The 19,722-nt window shown below is 43.3% G+C and overlaps 1 protein-coding gene across 1 annotated transcript in view; it reads left to right on the top strand.

The window, feature by feature from the left end:
* The window catches only part of LOC140702843 (solute carrier family 9 member C1-like), a 67,131-nt gene that overhangs the window by 24,633 nt on the left and 22,776 nt on the right, over positions 1 to 19,722 (top strand). Inside the window, exons 7-10 of the mRNA XM_078382219.1 lie at positions 2,226 to 2,366; positions 6,954 to 7,051; positions 13,452 to 13,571; positions 14,700 to 14,895. Coding sequence (XP_078238345.1) covers positions 2,226 to 2,366; positions 6,954 to 7,051; positions 13,452 to 13,571; positions 14,700 to 14,895 — 555 coding nt within the window. The remainder of the gene's footprint in view (positions 1 to 2,225; positions 2,367 to 6,953; positions 7,052 to 13,451; positions 13,572 to 14,699; positions 14,896 to 19,722) is intronic.

Here is a 19,722-nt window from a genome sequence, read left to right as displayed (position 1 = left end):
AAGCAAAATTTTGCAAACGGAGCTGTTCATAAGTTGGACTGTTCATCGGTAGGGACGCTTGTAAGTAGAGGTTCTACTGTGTAGTGTATTTGTTCTCAATAGACTCACTGATGAACACACTGCTCGGCTTCTATCTATTTCATGAGATCTCTTGCTTCTCAGTGACAGGTAGAGTAGGACCCTCGGATCAGCTGGACCAATACCTGTGGTTTCATTTAACCACGGATGACTGGTCAATTCTCACAGCACTGTAGCTCCATTCCTTGGGTCCAGGGGCCATGTTTTCAGAATGCCAGGACGAGGTGGGAAGCAAGGAAGAACTTCCGCTCATCCGGGCAGGGGACGGGATCGTCCTTCTTCCTTCCCTCTCACTCAAGCTCTCCTAGGTGTGGGTTGGGTCAGGCCTTCAGACCAGGCGAGGCGTGGGTGCGCCAATCCCAGCTTCTGCCGACAAGCCGTCATGGCTGGGATTGCGCTGGGAACCAGAAAAATCGGGTAGAAAGAGGGGGCAGCAGCAACTCTGGGGCAGGGCCGAGACTCCTTGGGCAGAGATGCAGAGCTCCCTCAGGCAGAGGAGAGGGGGAGGAAGAGGTGGACCCAACCGGGCCTCCCTGGCCTGCTCTCCATCCCCTCCACATCCTACTTTCATCTCCCCAGGCTGGTCTGAATTGCCTCCCCCCCCAACAAGAACCGATCCCCCACACATAGGGGGGTCCTGCTGTACCAATAGTTAAGGCATAACGTGATCAGTTGCCTGGGCCCACAGACTCACACTCGTATTTTAGTGAAATCCAACATTCAGCTAGTTGCACTGAATCAGATTTTTTCTCATCTCGAAGTGGAATTGAAAAGGAGTGCAGAGAAGGAGGGAATGAACTTGAGGGTACTTGAGTTATAGCGGAGCAAAAGAAGGCCGAAGCGTTGATCTATCAGGTACAACTCTCTTTAGGTATGCATCCTTAGAAAGTGTCCTTTCAGGTGTAGTCATGGTTTGTTTACTATTCTGGAAAGATATGTTGCTCTCTTTATATACAGTACGTTGTTCTCCTTATATTATTACAACTATGATTCTGGTTTTACTTTTTTTAAAAAAAAAAACACACACATTATTGTTCTTCATCAGCAGAAACATAATTTCCAGATTAAAAGAAGTAAGTTTAGCATTTGACTTTCTTTGGTCATGACCTCACCTGGAATATTGCGTCTAGTATTGGGTCCCACTCTTCAGGAAGGGCAGCGATGAGCTTTCACCTAATCCAGAGGAGGGTAGCAATGAGAGTAAAGGGTTTGGAAACCAAGCCTTATTTATGAAGAGCACTGGAGGGAGCCGGATATGTCTAGCTTGAAAAAGGGATAACAGAGAGATGATATCCTAGCTATCTTCGAACACTTGATAACAGCTATGGAAGATGGACCAAACTTGTTTTCTTCAGCTCCAGAGGATAAGGCGCAAACGAATGGAATCAAATTAAAACGAAGGAAGCTTTTTAACTAAACAAGAGAATTAACTACCAGACAGGGACTGAAGATCAAAAGCAAGCCACAGTTACAGTTGGGCCATCACATTTATGGAATTTTTGGAGGAGTTGATTCACCAGATCCCCACTGATTTAATAGGCCTACTCTAGTTGTAGATTTGTTCCACTGGATTTGAACCCTTGAGGGCTCTTCAATAATGGAATGCCCTGCTTCAAAAGGCAGTGGACTTTCTTTTATTGGAATTTGGACGGCCATCTGTCGGGGATGTTTTCCCAGCTTTGGCAGGAGGTTGGACTTGATGACCCTTGAGATTCCTTCTAGCTTGACCATTGGATGATTCTGCGATTTCTCTCATTCTTTAAGCAAGGGTGAGCAACGCTGGGTCCTCCTGATGGCGTTGGACTCCTGATGAATCTCTGAGTCATGATTCTTCTGGCTGGAGCTGAAGAGAGTGGCCGATGAAGGTCATCTGGAGGGCCACAAGTTGTCCAGGACTCTCTTAACCAAACCTTTAACAGCAAAATACTCTACTTCTTTAAATCTTAGGGCAAACCTTTTTTCTATTCATAACAAGGCTTAAATAGCTCTTCTCGAGTTCACAGAACCAGGAACAAAACCAGTAAGCACCAAAATATAGTTGAATTAGGGTGGCACCAGCTAACTATAATTTTAATGCCGAGATCGTTGATTTCATGTTGAGACTTCTAGTGAAAGTAAATTTACTTTCTTGTTTTTCCTCTCTGCAGTTAGATTCAGAAGAATTCAATCAACAGATGAAAAAATTTAGATGTCCAGCATGCAATGTAGAAAATCCAATTGATATAAATTCTGAAGAAATGGCTGAATTAATGGAGGAAGCCAGGCTGCGTCTCTTAACAGCACAAATAGTTTGTATTTTTTCCTTTTTTATGTCTTTCTTCTAAGCTTAGGGCTGCAAATACTTAACATGTTTGAATTTCTGATGGTTTAAGAAAAAAAAATCGAAGGCCTAAGAATTTTTGAGTTTTTAAAGATATATTTAACTATGAATTTAAAAAATCCATTCTCTCTGACGTGTGCCACTGCTACAAATTTTAGCGAGTCTCATAGCCAGAATCAAAGTCTTAATGTTAAATGACCCTGGATCATTTATTACGCAATGAGGACAGAGTTTTTCCTTAACAATTACGATTCCTGACTTGTTGTTGTTAAGGAAATATGGCTCGGAGTGTCGTGGTCAGTTTGGAGCTGCGGGTGCGCATGGCGAGTGTCGCCAAAGGGTCAGGCCTTCCCAAAGTGTGTGCCACCATGCTTTGGTGCCTCTCCCCTGTCAATTCTGATGGAGTGCTGACAGCCCTCCTGGTTTACACTGCCATCCTCGCCTCAAGTAGGGAAACTTTATCATCAGCTTATTGGACAGAATGAAGGGTAAAAAAGGGGCTAAAGTGGGAAAGAAGGGCTGAATGTTCCCCCTCCCTCTGGCTGGAGGTTCTGCTTGGCTGTTGGGAGCCCCCCCCTCCCCTTGATCAAGCCACCCAGTCCTTTGCAACCGCCCTCCTCGCAAGGCTCCCAGACGGAACATCTATCGGGCCGTTTCACATACAAAGGACATGAAACTTCTTTCACTGATGCAGGTATCTTGCGTGTGTTCAGAGGCTCCCTTCTTGGAATCAAGGAAAGAACATGGAGGTTTGAAAGAAAGGCTCTTTTGTGGTTTTCCTCTTCCTTTAAAACACCTCATAAGGCCCATCCCTAAGGGATAGAGGTCAGGAGTCTCTAGATATGTTATTTTCAACCACTGCTGCTGCTGCCATAAACCTCTCTCTTCAGCAGATGCTGTTCGCTTCCTCCCCTTGACACATCTTTAGCAGATCAGAAGCTGCCCTCAGAAATCCTCCATATAGGAAATTCTTTGCTTCTGAGGAATTCTCTGTTTCAGTCTTCTCTCTCTCTCAGGATCCCTGTTGTTAGTGTTAGCACCCAATTTTAGGTTTCAGTTGGTTTCAGTTCTCCGGCAGGGAATAACAGATAAAGATAGTGCATCAATCAGACTATATGCGAGTCAATTGTTATTTTTATTAAACATATAGCTGGACTCCCGTCTTTAAAAGTCAGATTGGGTGTGTTCATCATACATTGGCAAAGCATTTTATAAGTTTCTTACAAAGGACCATAAAGCACAGCATCCTCTTATTGGTCTCCTGAACCCTATGTGTGCCTGTTGGGTCATCCTATTGGCCGTGGTAGATGTGAGGAAAAAAAATATCCAAAATTGCATCCCAGGGTTAGTGGCTGCCAAGTTTGTGAATGTGTGTGATCCATTGTGCAGTTTATCTCTAAATATGTTAATGACGGATTGTCCTCCATTGTTGGAAGTTACAGTCTTTGCCCTGAAACGCTGTGAAAAGGAGTTATTCTGAGTTGGCCTTGAAGGGGGGGTGGTTCTCACAAAGCTGTGTGATATTGTAGGAATGTCTGTGAGGGCCAGGCGGGAAGGGCCAGGAGATTCAATACTTTGAGATGACATGAGGATACAAAATACATTGACTATAGAGAATACATATAAATAGAGATACAAAAATGCATATAGAATATCATTATAGTAAGGAAATAGTAGGAAATCATATTTGCCCCCATTCATGAGGACCTTGTGGGGGCATCTCTGATTCTGATTCTGCCAAGGCATCATCCCCTTCCTTTGAAAGGTGTGGATTCTAGCTGGCCCTCCTGGTTTTAGTGGCTGCTCTCCTCACAGGCCTCTTTAAAGCGATAAATTATAATTAAAGCAGTTAATTAAAACATAATGGAAGGAAGATCAGATCATCCTTCTCCCCATTCAAATTTTACCCAACAGAGTCATTCCAAATCTTTGGTTACCAATTTAAAACACTTGCTTGAAGCTGCTAATTTTCTTCCTGAAATACAAAAACCAGAGGTTTTCCCAACATGAACGTTTTAGGACTTGACTTTGGGACTGAGTCCAACGCAGGCCAGGCTTCCTGCTCCCTTCTTCCCGTCCCCCTTCCCGGCACCCAAAGGATCACATTGGGGAGCCACGGACCGCCAGCGGCCAGTAAGGCCAAGGGAGCTAGACGCCGACAACGTTTGAGAACCGTGCCAAGCATATTTATTCCGTCCTGCAAGGAGAGTCCAAAAATGCAGGATGCTGGTTTGTTGCATATAAATGACTGAGTAGAATGTCTCTTTTTTAACAGAAAGACTTTGCAGAAGAGTTAAGAACTCTAAATTGTTTCTTGAAGAATAAATAATTAGCTTTGCATTAGCTTCTGACAAGACTCTGTGTGTGTGTGTGTGTGTGTGTGTGTGTGTGTGTGTGTTGGATAGGCTTTAGTCTGTGCAATTGAGAAAGTGAGAGGGCTTCTGCCTGTGGGCCCTGCCCCACTCCATCCTTGGCCCAGTGGAGGAAGGGATGGCTGCACGGCCAGTGACTCTTGTTCTGCCCAGAGGGCTCAAAGGATGAACCTGATGCTGAGGGAGGGAAGAGAGACCGAGAGAAAGGGAGGGAGAGAGAGGGAGAGAGTCGTGACATCAGAGTGGGGCAGATGAAGAAACTGTGTGATGAGGAGAGAAGGATAAGAGGCTAACTCCCTCATCCGATCTCGGTGCCGTATCCTGCGTTGATGGGAGGACAGGCTGTTTGTCCACTCACCAGATGGACGGCTAGTGCGTTTCAGGATTCAGCTGATGGGATTAACAAGGTGTGTCGCTCTCATGGCGGTGCCACTACGTCTTCTTACACCCCCTCCCCAGTCAAAGGAAAGTGTACTTTTCTGCCCTCCCTGACTATTCGGAGGAGGAGGAGGAGGAGGAGAAGGAGGAGGACTTACACTCTCCAGCTTCCCTCATGCTTGCCATACATATCCAGAAACCAGCGAAGCTTCCTCTCTCCGGCCCTGGTCACCTGAAGGAAATGTTCTCCAGTTCTCCCCCAGTTCGTTTGCTGATTTCTTTCTTTTCTGGTCACAGAACCCACAGTCAAGATCGAGACATTTTCCCAGGCAGTGGTGTAATTTGGGAACGTTTCCCCATCGCCAGGAGGGTTGTGTTATTTTGCAGTTTTGTTCTAACTGTGCATTCTTTATCAGGATGGCCTTTGTGCCCCATTCCTTTTCGGAACTGAAGCCAGGAAAGTGGGCACCATGACTCCGGCTCGTATATCCATTTTTTAAAAATTGTCCTGCCCAGTACATTGATACGTTAGTAAAAGTATGTCACCGGTGTGTGTGTGTGTGTGTGTGTGTGTTTGTCCTTGCCATCCCATGACTGGCGAGAAAAGATTTTTTTTATGTCTCTGGGAAGATACATTGAACCACTGGTACGCCAAGGTCCCCGGGGTCTTTGTCGATCGCCGGTCCTGCCACGCGGATATCCCGCGGCCATTGTGTGCAATGCACTTTTACAGGAGCTGCCAGTGTCACAGAAGACACATTTCTAACCTCCTGCATTTGTGAGATGTGTGTGTTGGACTAGATTACTCTCATGTTCTCCTTGAAGTCCAGAATTCTGTGTGTTTTTTAACTTTCAAGAAGAGTTCAGTTCCTCTCACATGTGTCACTTCCTTGTAGGTTGCCCCTTTTTTTTTCTAAATTTGAAGTCAGTAGCTGTTATTGGAAATCCGTTAAAGAAAAGAGTCCCTGGGAAGATAACGGGGAAGCTTAATTGGGGCTAAGAGGAGGGACTGATCTCTGCCAACACTGCACTCTTTTTCTTCTACAAATTGGCTCCTGTGCAGTCCAGAGACGAGTGTGGGTTTCATGAAACAATGTGGTCTTTCGCTATCCCACCTAGTTTCGCCCTCGGTTTTGGAGCACTTGAAAGGCTGGATGGTCAGAATGGTTCAAGACTCCAGCGTAATTTGTTGACTTGGACATGTGAAATAGGACATTATGACACATCAAGCAGTACACATAGATCTTTCATGTCACTTTCGGGGGTAGAGTGGAGCCAGGGCTGACAGGATTGGTACCTCCTGAGTGGCTTTACCTGACACCACTACCCTTCAAGGTTTCCCGTTCCCCCAAACTTAACTGAAGTCCTCACAGGAGTTGGGTGAGAGAAGTATTTTGGCAAGAACAGTGTACTGTTGTGACCCATCCTGTTGAAAAGCAAACGATTTGAGGGTTGTTTGGTTTTGAACATGGAACTAAGAGCCATTGACTTTACAAAAGACCTGTTCCTCATTTGTTAATACGGACCAGTGCAGCTGCCTGCATCTTTGGACTTTGACTATCGGGGCTGGACTTCCAGAATTACCACTACACCGCTGGTCCACGCTGGCCATACATTTCAGCGGAATCAATTAATAGTGTTAGTGGTTAGTTCATAGTCAAATGATACGTGTTGTTGTATTGATGTGGAGTTACTGGTGATTAAGTACATTGCGTGGATACATATTGTCACACAGCTATTGCTATATGAACAATTTAATAATTATATCTATATATGCATCAAAGATTTATTTTTTCGTAATGTAGGCCAGTTATCAGAAGCAATACAACAGTGGAATGCTGAGCCAAGAGACGAAGCGGACATTAATAGGGGCAGCGGAATGCTCTGCTGATGTTGCAGGAAAGTAAGTGTCTCCGTTTGGACAAAGCCATTTTTTAAAAAGTTGCATTATTTTTATTTTTATTCAGTGATTGCTATGACTATTTACCTGTGCCTCTTCTGAGCCTTAATATTCTAAACTTACAATGTAGAGATGCCGGTTTCTAGTTTTGCTTCAAAAAGTAATCCTTTCCTATTTGTGCATGAATTCATGCTGTGTTCAGAGCTTACTAATCTAAGACCCACGCGGCGTTCCTTTTATCTTCCTCAACAATTTCCAGAGGAATATCTGTGTTAATCTGATCAACATAGAAAAACAATGATTGCTTTTGTTCTACTTTGAAAACCAATTCTTTTCAGTGTTCAGACCATCAGCTTGGTTTATCTTTCCTCTTTTATTTCATACACATACCTAGAGTATGCGATTTATTATATATAGTAAACTCGTCAAACCTCTTTAAATGTTCACTCAAGTGGTGATATAAAGTGAGTATCCATACGGTCCAGTGTCACCTGTCTAATTGTCTGGCTGTAGCATAATCTATGGAGGAATTTTTCATTCCTGAAACTTGACTTCAGCTTTTTTTTGACGTGCGGGTTCTGATTCCCTTTCAGACTCCACCCGTTCCTAGAAAGGAGGAACTTTTAAAGCAGGGATTGGCAACCCATGAGCCACTTTAAACAGGACGCCTGCCATTTCCAAAATTTGGAGGTGTGGCAGCAGTGTTTAGGTGGCGGGGAAAAGTCCTCCTTTTGGAAAAGAATTGAATTCCTACAAGGCTTCTGATAGTACAGTTTCCCTTTAGAACAGTGGTTCCCAACCTCGGATAACCCAGATGTTCCCGGACTGCAAACCCCAGAAAACCCGGCCAGCACAGCTGGTGGCGAAGACTTTTGGGAACCACTGGTTTAGAACAAGAAAAATGCATTTTAAAGTGAAAATGATTTTTTTGTAAAAAAAAAAAGGGGGAGGCAATATTTTTGCCCTTCTTCTGATGTGTGAGAGGGCATGTCAGTTCCAGGCAGGAACGGAAGAAAGAGGAGGTCCCCTGGACTTGACGCAGTTCGCACACCTCTCAGCTTCCAGGGAGGGGCTCCTGCTCCTCCTGGCCTTCTGAAGGGTCCCTGCTGGGGTCCAGCTGGGGTTGGCGCACGAGTCCCGCGATCCATAGAGTTCTTCTGGGCAACAGGTTCTACTTGCAGAGACCTTCGCTTTCCTCTCCACTCGGTTTACCTGACCTTTGGAAAAAGGCTCTGCTCTAGTGGGGTTTTTTTTTGGGGGGGGGGCGTTTTCCAGCCAGAGTCCGACGTTTCTGGCATTTTGTGGCCAGAGTTGGGGAACTTCTCTGGATTCACATCCGGCTCACTACTGGATCCCAAGATCATGACACAAAACAACATTAAATCCTGACATTTATGAAATGTTACAAAACATTAAAATATTATTAAGTATTGTTAGAGAGATTGTTTTACAGTAAGAAACATACATTGAATCCCCGAACAGAGAAACAGCAGAATACCTTTAACTATTCCAGAATGGAATAGACTCATTTTCCTTCCCAGGGTCTTCTGTGGAGGATTAAGATTGAGAGCGATACGCTCTCTTAAGGAGGTAACATGTCGTTGAGTCTTCGTGTTTTGCAAAGAAGTGTGTGTGTGGCTTGTAGTTTAGTTCTGAGAAGAGGAGATTTTCTTCACTGCTTTTCTTTAAACGGCCACTTCATTGCTCTTTTTTTAAAAACCATTCAGAAGCCGCCCCTGCGTCATACTGCTTCCTTGCCATAGTACATTGTACGAGATGGTCTTAACGACTTGGATGACGGGGTGCAGGGAATGCCTATCAGATTGACGGATGACACAAAATTGGGTGGAATAAGTAATACCCAGATGACAGATGCAAAATTCAAAAAATATCTTTAGAGGCTTGAGCATTGGGCTAAAAACAAAAACAAAATGAATTTTAATAGGACGAAGTGCAAACTTCTACATCTTGGGAAAACAAATGAACAAATGAACAGTTATTAAGGTGGGGAATACTTGGCACTGTAATACTATGAGTGAGAATGAGTGAGAAGGCCCTTGGGATTGTCACAGATCAGAGGCTAAATGTGAGCCAACAGTGCAATGCGGCTGCAAGAAAAGCAAATACTCATTTAGACTGCATTAACAAAAGTATAGTCTCCAAAGGAACCGTTCTAGCTCCTTCAAAACGACAACCAATGGTCAACTCAATATGACTTTGAGTTCACAGTCCCTCCCTCAGCTATCATTTCCTTGTTGTGGTGGTCTGTGCCCATCCATATGTTCCTAGGAAAGCGGTTAACTCCCACTCAGCCTCATCTCACAGTCCCAGTCAATACATCCAGCAAGAGCTGAGGAGGACAGGGGGACACCAGGAGAAGCCCCCAACCCCATCCGTTTTTCCTAGAGCCCATCTGACTTTCACTAGAGCTAGCCAGAGGCCATCACAATGATACACACAGTAAAACACAAAGAAATAAAACTACAAACGCAGGTGAATATTAAGAAGTATAATTTAAACAAAGCTGTAAAAACATTCTGGTAGGTTTCTACTATAAAAACTGAAATTGGAGTCAAAAAGAAGATAAATGTAAAGATGTAGCATACGCTAGATATGAAGAGGGCTCTCGCCTTCTATTTCTGAAATGAATTTAGAAAATGTAAGTTAGAAGAGTTTTTGTCCCAGTCCAGGCAGTCCAGTTGATTCACACAAAGACAGCAATGTGGACACTCCATCATCCCAGACTGCATGATTCAGCATTATGCACATCTATCAAGTATGGTTGCTGATCACCATAGGCCTTGTTCTGCCTCAGTGTGAACTTATCCTTTACACCCCTCCTAATTTACACCTGAACAGAATGTATTCCCAATTCTTCAGTTAGTTCTCTGTGTCTTTGCACATTCAGTGGTTTAATTAGAATGTCAGCTACATTCTTTTCTGTTTCACAATAGTTGTGCCTCGCATTGCGACATTAATTTGTTCTGCAAAAATCGCTGCAGAACGAAAACGTCACAATGCAAAATAAAAAAACCCATAGAAATGCATTAAAACCTCATTAATAAGTTCCTATGGGCCTAAAACTCACTGTTCAGCGAAGATCCTTCATAGCGCGGCCATTTCTCGTGCCTCTTAAGCGAGGAATCCATCCCAGAAAACAGCGGGCAGCCATTTTGTTTACCCCATGGCCATTTTGAAACATCCAATCAGCTGTTTTAAAAACGTCGCTTTGCGATGCTCGGTTCCCGAAGCAGGGAACCGATCATCGCAAAGGGAAATTCCCCCATAGGGAACATCGCAAAGCAATCGCTTTTGCAATTGCAAAAAATGCATCGCAAAGCGATTTCATCGCTAAATGGAGCGATTGCTATGCGAGGCACCACTGTACTGCAGTTGAATTCGTTTTTCTTTTGCTGCCTCTCTAACATTGTGATATTTAATATCAATGTGTTTGCTTCAGCTTCTCTTTTTTTTTTCTGTGGTTGCCAAGTGTATACATGTGGTGCTGTCCTCAAACACTTTTATGACCTGGTCCACTTTAATTTTCAGATCTATAAGCAACCACTTATACCACACTAGCTCTGAACAAACTTGTGAAAGAGCAGCAAACTCTGCCTCAGCAGTGGATGTGGCAATGGAACTTTGCTTCCTTGATGTCCATCCCACCAATGTAAACTTATTGTGAAACCTGATACTGATTTCCTGTCAGCTATGTTGTTGGCCCAATCACTATCTACATAAACCTTTACTTTTAAATCACTAGAGGGTTGTATTAGCAAGGATATGTCAAAGGCACCTTTTAGGTAGCTAAATAATCTTTTCACCCCCACCCAGTGTTTCTGTGTTGGCTTTGCAGTATGCCTACTCAGAATATTAACTCCTGCAGCAATATCTGGCCTTGTCCAATTTGCTATATATTGTAAATTTCCAGTTGCTGATTGGTACACTTCTTGTTCTTCAAACTCGTCGCTTTCAGCCTCTGACTTTTGAAAATCTACTGTCATGGGTGTCTGTACACTTTTGCAGTCCTGCTTGTTGTATTTTATTAGCATTTCCTCTATCTCCAATCTCTGATTTAGGACATAACCATTGTCTTTTTTCTAAATATGAACCCGCAAATTATTCTGTATCTAGCCGTGCTTCTTTAGTTTGAACTCCTTTTTCGATTGCTTTTCAAACAGATCAATTTGAACTTGTTCTTTTGACATAAAGCATATGTCATCAACATATACTAGCAGACGATTTTGCTCTTTTCCATTTTCTTGGACATAAAAGCATGGGTCTGCCAGGCTACTCTGAAACTTCAGTCTTTTCAAAAGTTATGTAGTTATGCTAAATCTAGACACTGGTTCCCATATAGTGCAAACTGTTTAAGCCCATAAAGTGCCTTGTTTAATCTGTACACCATTCCTGGTTGAGAACTCTCAAACCCAGGTGCCTGAGCTATGTATAGCTCTTCTTGCAGATCTGCATTCAAGTCTGCTGTAGTTATGTCAAAATGGCTCCCTAGGTAATTTCTTGAAGCAGCCAGAGTTAATGTTTGCCTCAAAGATTTTGCCTTTACCGTTGGGGGAAAAACCTCATCAGAGTGTACATTTTTTATCTTTGTGTGTATCCCTGAGCCACAAGTCTGGTGTTGTACCTATATTCCCCATTGATCTGCATTTTCCTTTTGTAGACCCCTTTGCTTCCAATTGCTTTATGTTCTGGTGGCAATGTGGTTCCTGTAAACCCTCCATGGTCATCCATGGATTGTGACTCTTCTTTCATGGCTTGTTGCCATTTCATTTTCTCTGCCTCAGGCAGAAGCAACACCTCTTCGTAAAAAGTCCTCTGCGGTCCCCCAAAGCTCTTCACAGGACACCGTCACTGATCAAAACTATTTCACTAAGGCCTTTTGCCCGTCTGATCCGTCTTGGAGCAGTGCAGGTAAAATTCCACTCCTTCCCCCTCTAAAGTAACATCCTGCAACTCAAAGGATGGCCTCCCAATCTTTGTGCAATGATGTCACCAATACTCTAATCTGATACTCCCTAAAGAAGCCTATGTGTGAGGCCATGTAAAGTACCACCATTTTTGAAACTAGAAAGGCATATATGTCTGGCCAGCAAATTCCCAGCTCTCTCAGCCTATTAGGAAAAAGCAGCACCCTACTGACTTTGGCCTACCCGCCTCCTTATTCCATCCCTCCAGCATTTCTCATATCAGAAAATCATGCGTAGAGTCGACATGTCAGGCCTCAAAGCATTGCTGGCCAGGTCCCGCATCTGTCGGCAGGACAATGCACCAGCAATGCTGTTGTCCAGTCCCAGCACATGCCTAGCTAGGACTAAAATGTTGTAGTGTAAAGAGCGCAGCATGAATTCCCTGACCAGCCTCATCACCTGAGAGGAATCAGAGGGCAAGCTGGTCACAACATGAACCACCACCACCACATTCTCCCACCTGAAATGCACCTAGGAGTTGGTCCGCAGAGGTTGCCCACAAACACATCACCAGGAGCAAAAGGAGGGGAAGAGCCCAGAAATGTCCTGTCCTGTGTGAAGTCCGAACTCAACCAGTCCGCAAGCCACTGCCCATTGTACCACCGGCCTTTTGACATAAACCCCCCAAACCAGCAGGACCAGTTGTGTCTGAAGGCCCCTAAATCGCACCCTCAGGCGCATTTCCTCATGCTCGAGGGAGATACCGTTAAATTGGTCAAGGAAAAGCTTCCCCACTGGTGTCCTCTCTCAGCTCAGCCCTCACACAGCACCTCCGGGGTGGCAGGACTCCCTCCAAAAGGCCCTCCCTGGCGCCACAACCTGACATGCCAAATTCGAGGGGCTGACTGGCTCTGGACGTTCCTTCTTAAGGGACCTCCTGCTGCTGCTGCTCAGAAAGCCTTCTAGAACGTTCCCTGGACAGAGAATGCCTGTGTGGCACCTTCCACTCTTGAACAACAGAATCAGTGTCAGTGCCTGAGGAAATCAGCACGCTCGCGGGGCCTTGGGTCTTCTCCAAGGCGAAATCTGTCCTGGTGGACCACCTGATCTTCTAGGCAGATGTTCTCAAGGTGCTCACCCTGACTGGAACGCTGAGCCCCTGGAATGCTTTCTGAAACAAGATCTCTCTTCTTTACATTTATTTTCCTTGTAATGCTATAGAAATTCTTTTTTAAAAATTTTGCGTGACAGTTTTTGGGATGGTGGTGGTATATTTTAGGTAAGAATTCAATCTGCTTTTACACTAGTTTTCTGCAGATTTTGCATTTTATGATGCTATTTTCATACTGAATGTTGTGATCTGACCCTAGGTGAATTTTATGAGAGGGATGTGATTTCCACTCCTTTTGAAAACCTTTCTGTATTCATATAGTGGTGCAAAATATGCTGCATTCAAAACATGTTGTTTTAAACTTCAGGTTCATGAATATTGAAGAAGTAAAGACATACTGGGAAAGCCAAGGAATACTACTGTCTCTTAAGAAACATCTGTCTGACTGGGTTTACAATGTGAGGCCTGAAATGTCAACGGCATCAAAGTTAGTATATCATGTTTACTAAAATGTGATCTAAGCAGAAGGTATTACATATATACACAATAGAAATGACATAAATTTTATTTTAAGGTAAGATTACTAATAAGTGTTGGGTGTTGTTCTGAAAGTGACTGAATGAGGTCTGTGGGGAACCAGTTCGTTAGTCTTGTAAGGCTAGAGAAAAGAAGAAGTGTCCCAGATAGTTAGTGGTTAAATCCTAAAATATCAAGCAACGATCTGAAGGGCCAGAAGCGGGCAAACGCTCCAAAACCAGGATCCAGCCCTCAGGAAGCTTAAGGCAGGCCGGCCGACTGTTTATCCCACAGGCAGTCATGTGGGGGAAAGGAGCAGAACATTCATCAGATATGGTCCATGTAAACAGGATACATTTTCAAAATGAAAAATAAGCTAGGGAGCTGACTTGATAGTCAGGACTAGCTAATAGTGCTCAGTTCGTGTGATAGCCTCTATATGGATTTCCTGAGACATGCAGTTCGACCTGCAGGAATGAAGACACGCTGCCATAGTGGTACAGGAAGCGAAGTCCGGTTGCCCAGATTTTTGGCTGTAGGATCTTCCTGAGAAGAAGCTTTAGCAGTAGATAAGGAGACGATTTTTGGATTTTGAACTACAAGTCCTAGAACTCTGCCTGCTGGGAATTCTGACAGACACCTTGGAGATGCCTAAATATGGTTTACCTGGAAGAAAGGCCTAAAGTATATGTCTTTGAAGCTTCTTCTGTACGGTCCATTTATTCAATGGGCCTACTCTAGTTGCAACTTAAGATACACGTGGCCACGGGATGACACCCACCCATTCCTTCCTGACCTGCTCCATCTCCCCTGTTCTCCCGGTCACTCTCCCCTCAGGGCTGGCATCTCCAAAGGACCATTTCTGAGCAGGAGAGTCGCCGGCAGCCTCTCCCGGAATTTCTCCTCGGCTTTCTTGCCGGAGAGACCGTGGCGTGGCCGGTTGATGTCCTCTGGCCGGTTGAGTGGGAGGTGGGGATTAGTCTCAAGGGTGATGGCTGCCTCTGTATATTGTGGAGAAAAGAGAAACGAACTGGCAGATTTCCTAAGTGGCTTTCTGATAAATGACTGAAAGTGAGAATCTTTTTTTCCTCTTCCACAGAAATAGGTTCGTCAGGTTATGCCGGCGTATTGTATTTAAGCGCATATTTGAACATACAAGTTCCCTTATAACATTTACAAACTGCATTCCTATTTTTCTTCACTTTGTACCGGGCGTGAATATGGAATTTCTTCCACAACTTAAGATGTGCATTTACTATTTTCTCAGTTTATATATAATGGAAGCCATCTTGAAGGTACTGACTCTATAAGCTGTTTAAATGTGTATATTAATATAATGTTGTTTACTGACTACTATATTTTAAGAAATATATAGAATTCCATTTTACAAACTGAGTGTGAAATAATCTGGAAATAAAGAGTAATATGCTTTATTTATTAGGGTGACTTTTAGTGCTTGTTCTCTTTTAGAGTTGATTATTCTGATACTTATAATGATTCATGAAGCAACTACGAACACTTAATTCCTGGGGATCATCCAGGCCGTCTCTGGATCACTCCTTGCCAGGTCACAGATATGTTCATAATGGAGCAGGTCCATTATACTGTAGGACCTCCTGATCCATAGGATCAGTATCCACTGATCCATTTATCCATAGTCTGAAAATATTTAAAATATTAATAGAAAAATCCAGAAAAAAAATTCCACATGTATTACCAGAACTATTCACTAAAGGAAGCTAGACACCATGGCATGAATACTTGCTAGTGAAGAATACATAGCGTAGTCTCTTCCCCCCTGTACTAGCCTAGTTCTGGTAATGCACATGAATATAATTTTTTCTGTTTTTTTCCCTTCCTTTTACCATGGTATATATATACTGTTTCTTATTATCCATGGCTTTCAGTATCCATGGCCATCTGGAAGCAATCCCCAACTTATATGGGGTTGGGGTCTTCCTGTATCGGCTACCATATATGTAGAGTATCCGTGCATTGCTACACAGTCAGAGGAGAGCCCGGATTATCCCTCCCCTAGTGATTTATAATTGGCTAGCTTTATATAGTTGTTTTGCTATTTGTCTGATAACTGAACAATCATTCTGTGTTATTACTTTCACAGTGATTTAAAGTATATGTACCACCATGAGGCAACAGATTTCGATAGACCAATTCTTCATGTGTTTGATTAATTCCCTTTTAAACCCATTTAAGTGAGGAGCCATCGACACACCTTGTACAAATGTTTCCATCAACTCAATATTGTTTATCAGACCAAATCCAAAGAAACAAACCAAAAAATGCAAAGGCAAAAACTTGTGGCACCTTAAGGACTATCATATTTCAATGTGAGCTTTTGTGGACACGTCCACTTTGTCAGACCTATGGCTCTTGGATGTCCAGTTGTCCCGAAAATTATTCAATCTCCATTGCAAATTCGGCTTATTGTCAGAATTTACAGACTTTCAGCTGTTTGCAATGAACAGATCAAACAAAAGCAATCGAAACAGCTCAACACAATAGATGGTTCAAGTGATTTCTCCAAATTCTCCTGAAAATGCAACTTTTCTGCAGTCTCAAAATTATTCAAATCATCCTCACAACAGCACATATATGCAAAACAGGTGTTGTCTCAAGCACACCTGATGCAATGAATCAGGGGCTCCCTTAGTTGTACCGGGTGTGCTTGAACTGGAACACACAAAATGTCTCAACTGGTTAGGGGTTGAGTGAGTGTGACTTTTGACGGCATGTTAGAAATATGTCTAAGTAAAAAAAAAAATAGTCCAAAGCCTGAAGAGAAGAGATCATCAGCCTTCACAAGCAAGGGACAGGATGCAAAAAGATCGCGAAGGCACTGAATGTTCTTCTTTGTGGCCTCTGTGAATCACGCGCTGGGAGATCCGCACATGCGCGGAGCCTCGTTGGAATATTCTAGAGCTTCTGCGACAGCAAAAAGATACATTTGTGAAGACCCCTCCCCCCCCCCCGATGTATGTACCTTGGCGCCAAGGCTCTCCCTTCAGTTTCTTTTCAGCCGCCATATTGAGAGCCTCGATCGCAGCTTCTGTGATTTTTTCTTTAAAAGAAAGAGAAAGAAAGAGAATCATTTACTACTTGACCATTTCAAAACTTCTTTCTTTACCATCCCTATTATTATTATATTCTTTAAAATACCGCTCTGCCCCTTGAGAGGAAGCCCCCGCTCCACCCTTTCGGTTTTTGGTTCCTGGCCTCTTCAGGCCCGTTCAAACATTGTGAGGTCTGCAGTAACAAAATCCCGCTCGCTGACAACCACGCTAAGGGCCTGTTTTGCCCCGGTGCGTCTGATCAAATCCCTTCCTGCCCTCACTGCAAAAATGTCAGGCCCAACCTTCCTGTAAATCCATACACCGTGCTAAAGCCATGGATAAAGCCATTTCCGAGGTGGCAAATCAACACCCTTCGGCTACTCTGGCTCATTCTGAGCAATGAGAAGCCATCTTGCCCTCGACATCAACTCTATCGACCGCCCTGCGGGCTCACAAAACCAAGCCTTCGATGTCGAAACCTTTGACATCGAAGTCAGCCACCAAACAGAAACCGTCGACCAACGTTTCCTCAGCACCTGAACCTTCACCACCAAAGAAATCAAACTATAAGGAGAGACATTCAAGGTTCAGGCCTTTGCGGATGACCATCTTATCTTGGTTGAAAAACCCAAAGAATAAATAGCGGCTTTTATGTTGGAGTTAAAGGATCTTGGCGAGATGGCAGACCTAAAAATAAACCACAAGAAAACTAAACTCTTTACTAAAAATATGAAAAAAACAGGAGACAGATGAAAATCACGTATTTGCAGGAGGGAAGAAAAGTAAAATATTTGGGCATATTCTTTACAGAAAAGTCAAGTACCCTTCTGAAGGACAACGATCTGAAACTGAGAGACAAAATCAGGAAAGATCTTTCCGGATGGGCAAATTTACAACTGTCTATGATGGGTAGAATAGCAACAATTAAAATGAAAATCTTGCCAAAAATGTTATTTCTTTTTCAAATAATCTCAATTATATGAAAATAAACAATATGTAAAGACCTGGAAAAATGTATCTCTAAATTCACCCCAAGAATTAGAGCTAAATTTCTGCAAGACCTTACATCAAGAGGAGTAATGGGACTTCCAAATTGACTGTTATATTCTACAGAAGTGGTCCCCAACCATTTTGGAACCACGGACTGGTTGGGGTTTGTGGCACCCCGATGCTCACGGGTGGGCATGTCACACTTATGGAGGGGCGTGTCATGCTCACATGCATGTGCATGAGGGCAACATACGCACCCATGAGTGCAACACGCCCACCTGCAAGTGCAACACGCCCCCATGCATGCGGGGGGAGGGTGAGATCCGTATCCACAGCCCAGTCGCAGGAAGCCCAAGGACCGACACCAGGCTACGGGCGGGGGGTTGGGGATCCATGTTATAGAGCATCTGCATTGGTTTGAATTAAAGAGTGGATAGCATTCCGTGTCTACTTGCGCTGGCCACGTGACCACGGGAAATGTCTTCGGACAAACGCTGACTCTACGGCTTGGAGATGGGATGAGCATCGCCCGCTAGAGTTGGACACGACTGAACTAAATGTCGAGGGGATCCTTTACCTTTACCTAATGTTGGGAAATACAAGGCTATTGAAATTAGAAGGACATGATCTGAAGTGGGGTTGGCATGCATTCCTGTGGTACGTTAGAACAGCGGATTTTAAGCAGTTCAACAACCACACGCTGAGGAAAGCACTTTTATGGACATGGAGGAAGTGAGAGCCAAAACTTTTGAAACTGCAGAAATGGACAAATTATCAGAATGGCTAGATGAAAGAAGGAAAAAGAACCACCAGAAATATTGGGGAAAACTATATGTATGGTTCCAAAAGAGAAAGAGTAATGGATAATATAATGGACCCTTCATGCACGGCAAGAGAGAAAGCTGAACACGTTCCATATGCGTTGCCTCCGACTCATTTTTGGTATCACCTGGCAGGACAAAGTTCCAAATAGAGTAGTCCTAGAATGAGCTGGAATTTTTAACATGTATACATTACAGAAACAGCGACGTCTATGTTGGCTCGGGCATGTCGTGAGAATGGCTGATGGTCGGATTCCAAAGGATCTCCTGTAGGGAGAATTAGTGCAGGGAAATCGCCCCAGAGGGAGACCACAGCTGCGATGCAAAGACATCTGCAAGCGGGATCTGAAGGCCTTGGAAATGGATCTCAACAGATGGGAAACCCTGACATCTGAGCGCTCAGCCTGGAGGCATGTGGTACATCATGGCCTCTCCCAATTTGAAGAGATCCTTGCCCAGCAGGCTGAGGCAAAGAGGCAGTCATGAAAGCAGCAAAATCAGGGAGTTAGATGGGGTACAGATTGTATTTGTCCTCAGTGTGGAAGGGATTGTCACTCTCGAATTGGCCTTCTCAGCCACACTAGACGCTTTCCCAAGACCTCTGTGCAGAGCACGATAACATAGTCTCACGAGACTGAAGGATGCCAATGCAATATTAAAACATAGACAGTCATATAGCCAATGATTAGATTAATACTAAATATGTCTGGAACAGATTGTCTAATTGCATTTTAATTATTTTGCCCTTTTATTTTGCCTTTTTATTGTATTTTAAATGCTGTAAGCCGCTCAGAGACCTTCGGGTAGTGTGGGCGGCATATAAGTTAAATAAATAAATAAATAAATAAATAAATAAATAAATAAATAAATAAATAAATAAATAAATATTCAAAGTATAATTTGAATCGATTGTATACTATATGGAAACTCTAATTGTAAGGTACCTTTTCAAGCCCACTTCCCTTCTATCCGTATCCTCATTGTTCCCCTCCGTTCCTTATCCTGATATTAAAATCTTAAAATTATTCAAATATTAAAGAATATTAAAGAGTTTTTAAAAATTTTAAAAACGTTCTTTAATAGATGGCTATTTATTTAGGTTTTATACTATAGGCTGTTTTAGCCGCTCAGAGTCGTATAGATTTACCAGATGAGCGGGATATAAATCAAATAAATAAATAAATAAATAAATTCATTTTTAAGGTGTTTTTTGGCACTACATGCTGTGGCATAGTTTCAA

Source organism: Pogona vitticeps, chromosome 15, assembly GCF_051106095.1.
Source record: "Pogona vitticeps strain Pit_001003342236 chromosome 15, PviZW2.1, whole genome shotgun sequence".
Taxonomy (NCBI): Eukaryota; Metazoa; Chordata; class Lepidosauria; order Squamata; family Agamidae; genus Pogona; species Pogona vitticeps.
The sequence above is the reverse complement of the archived record's forward strand: the minus strand, read 5'-3'. Positions and strand labels throughout refer to the sequence as shown.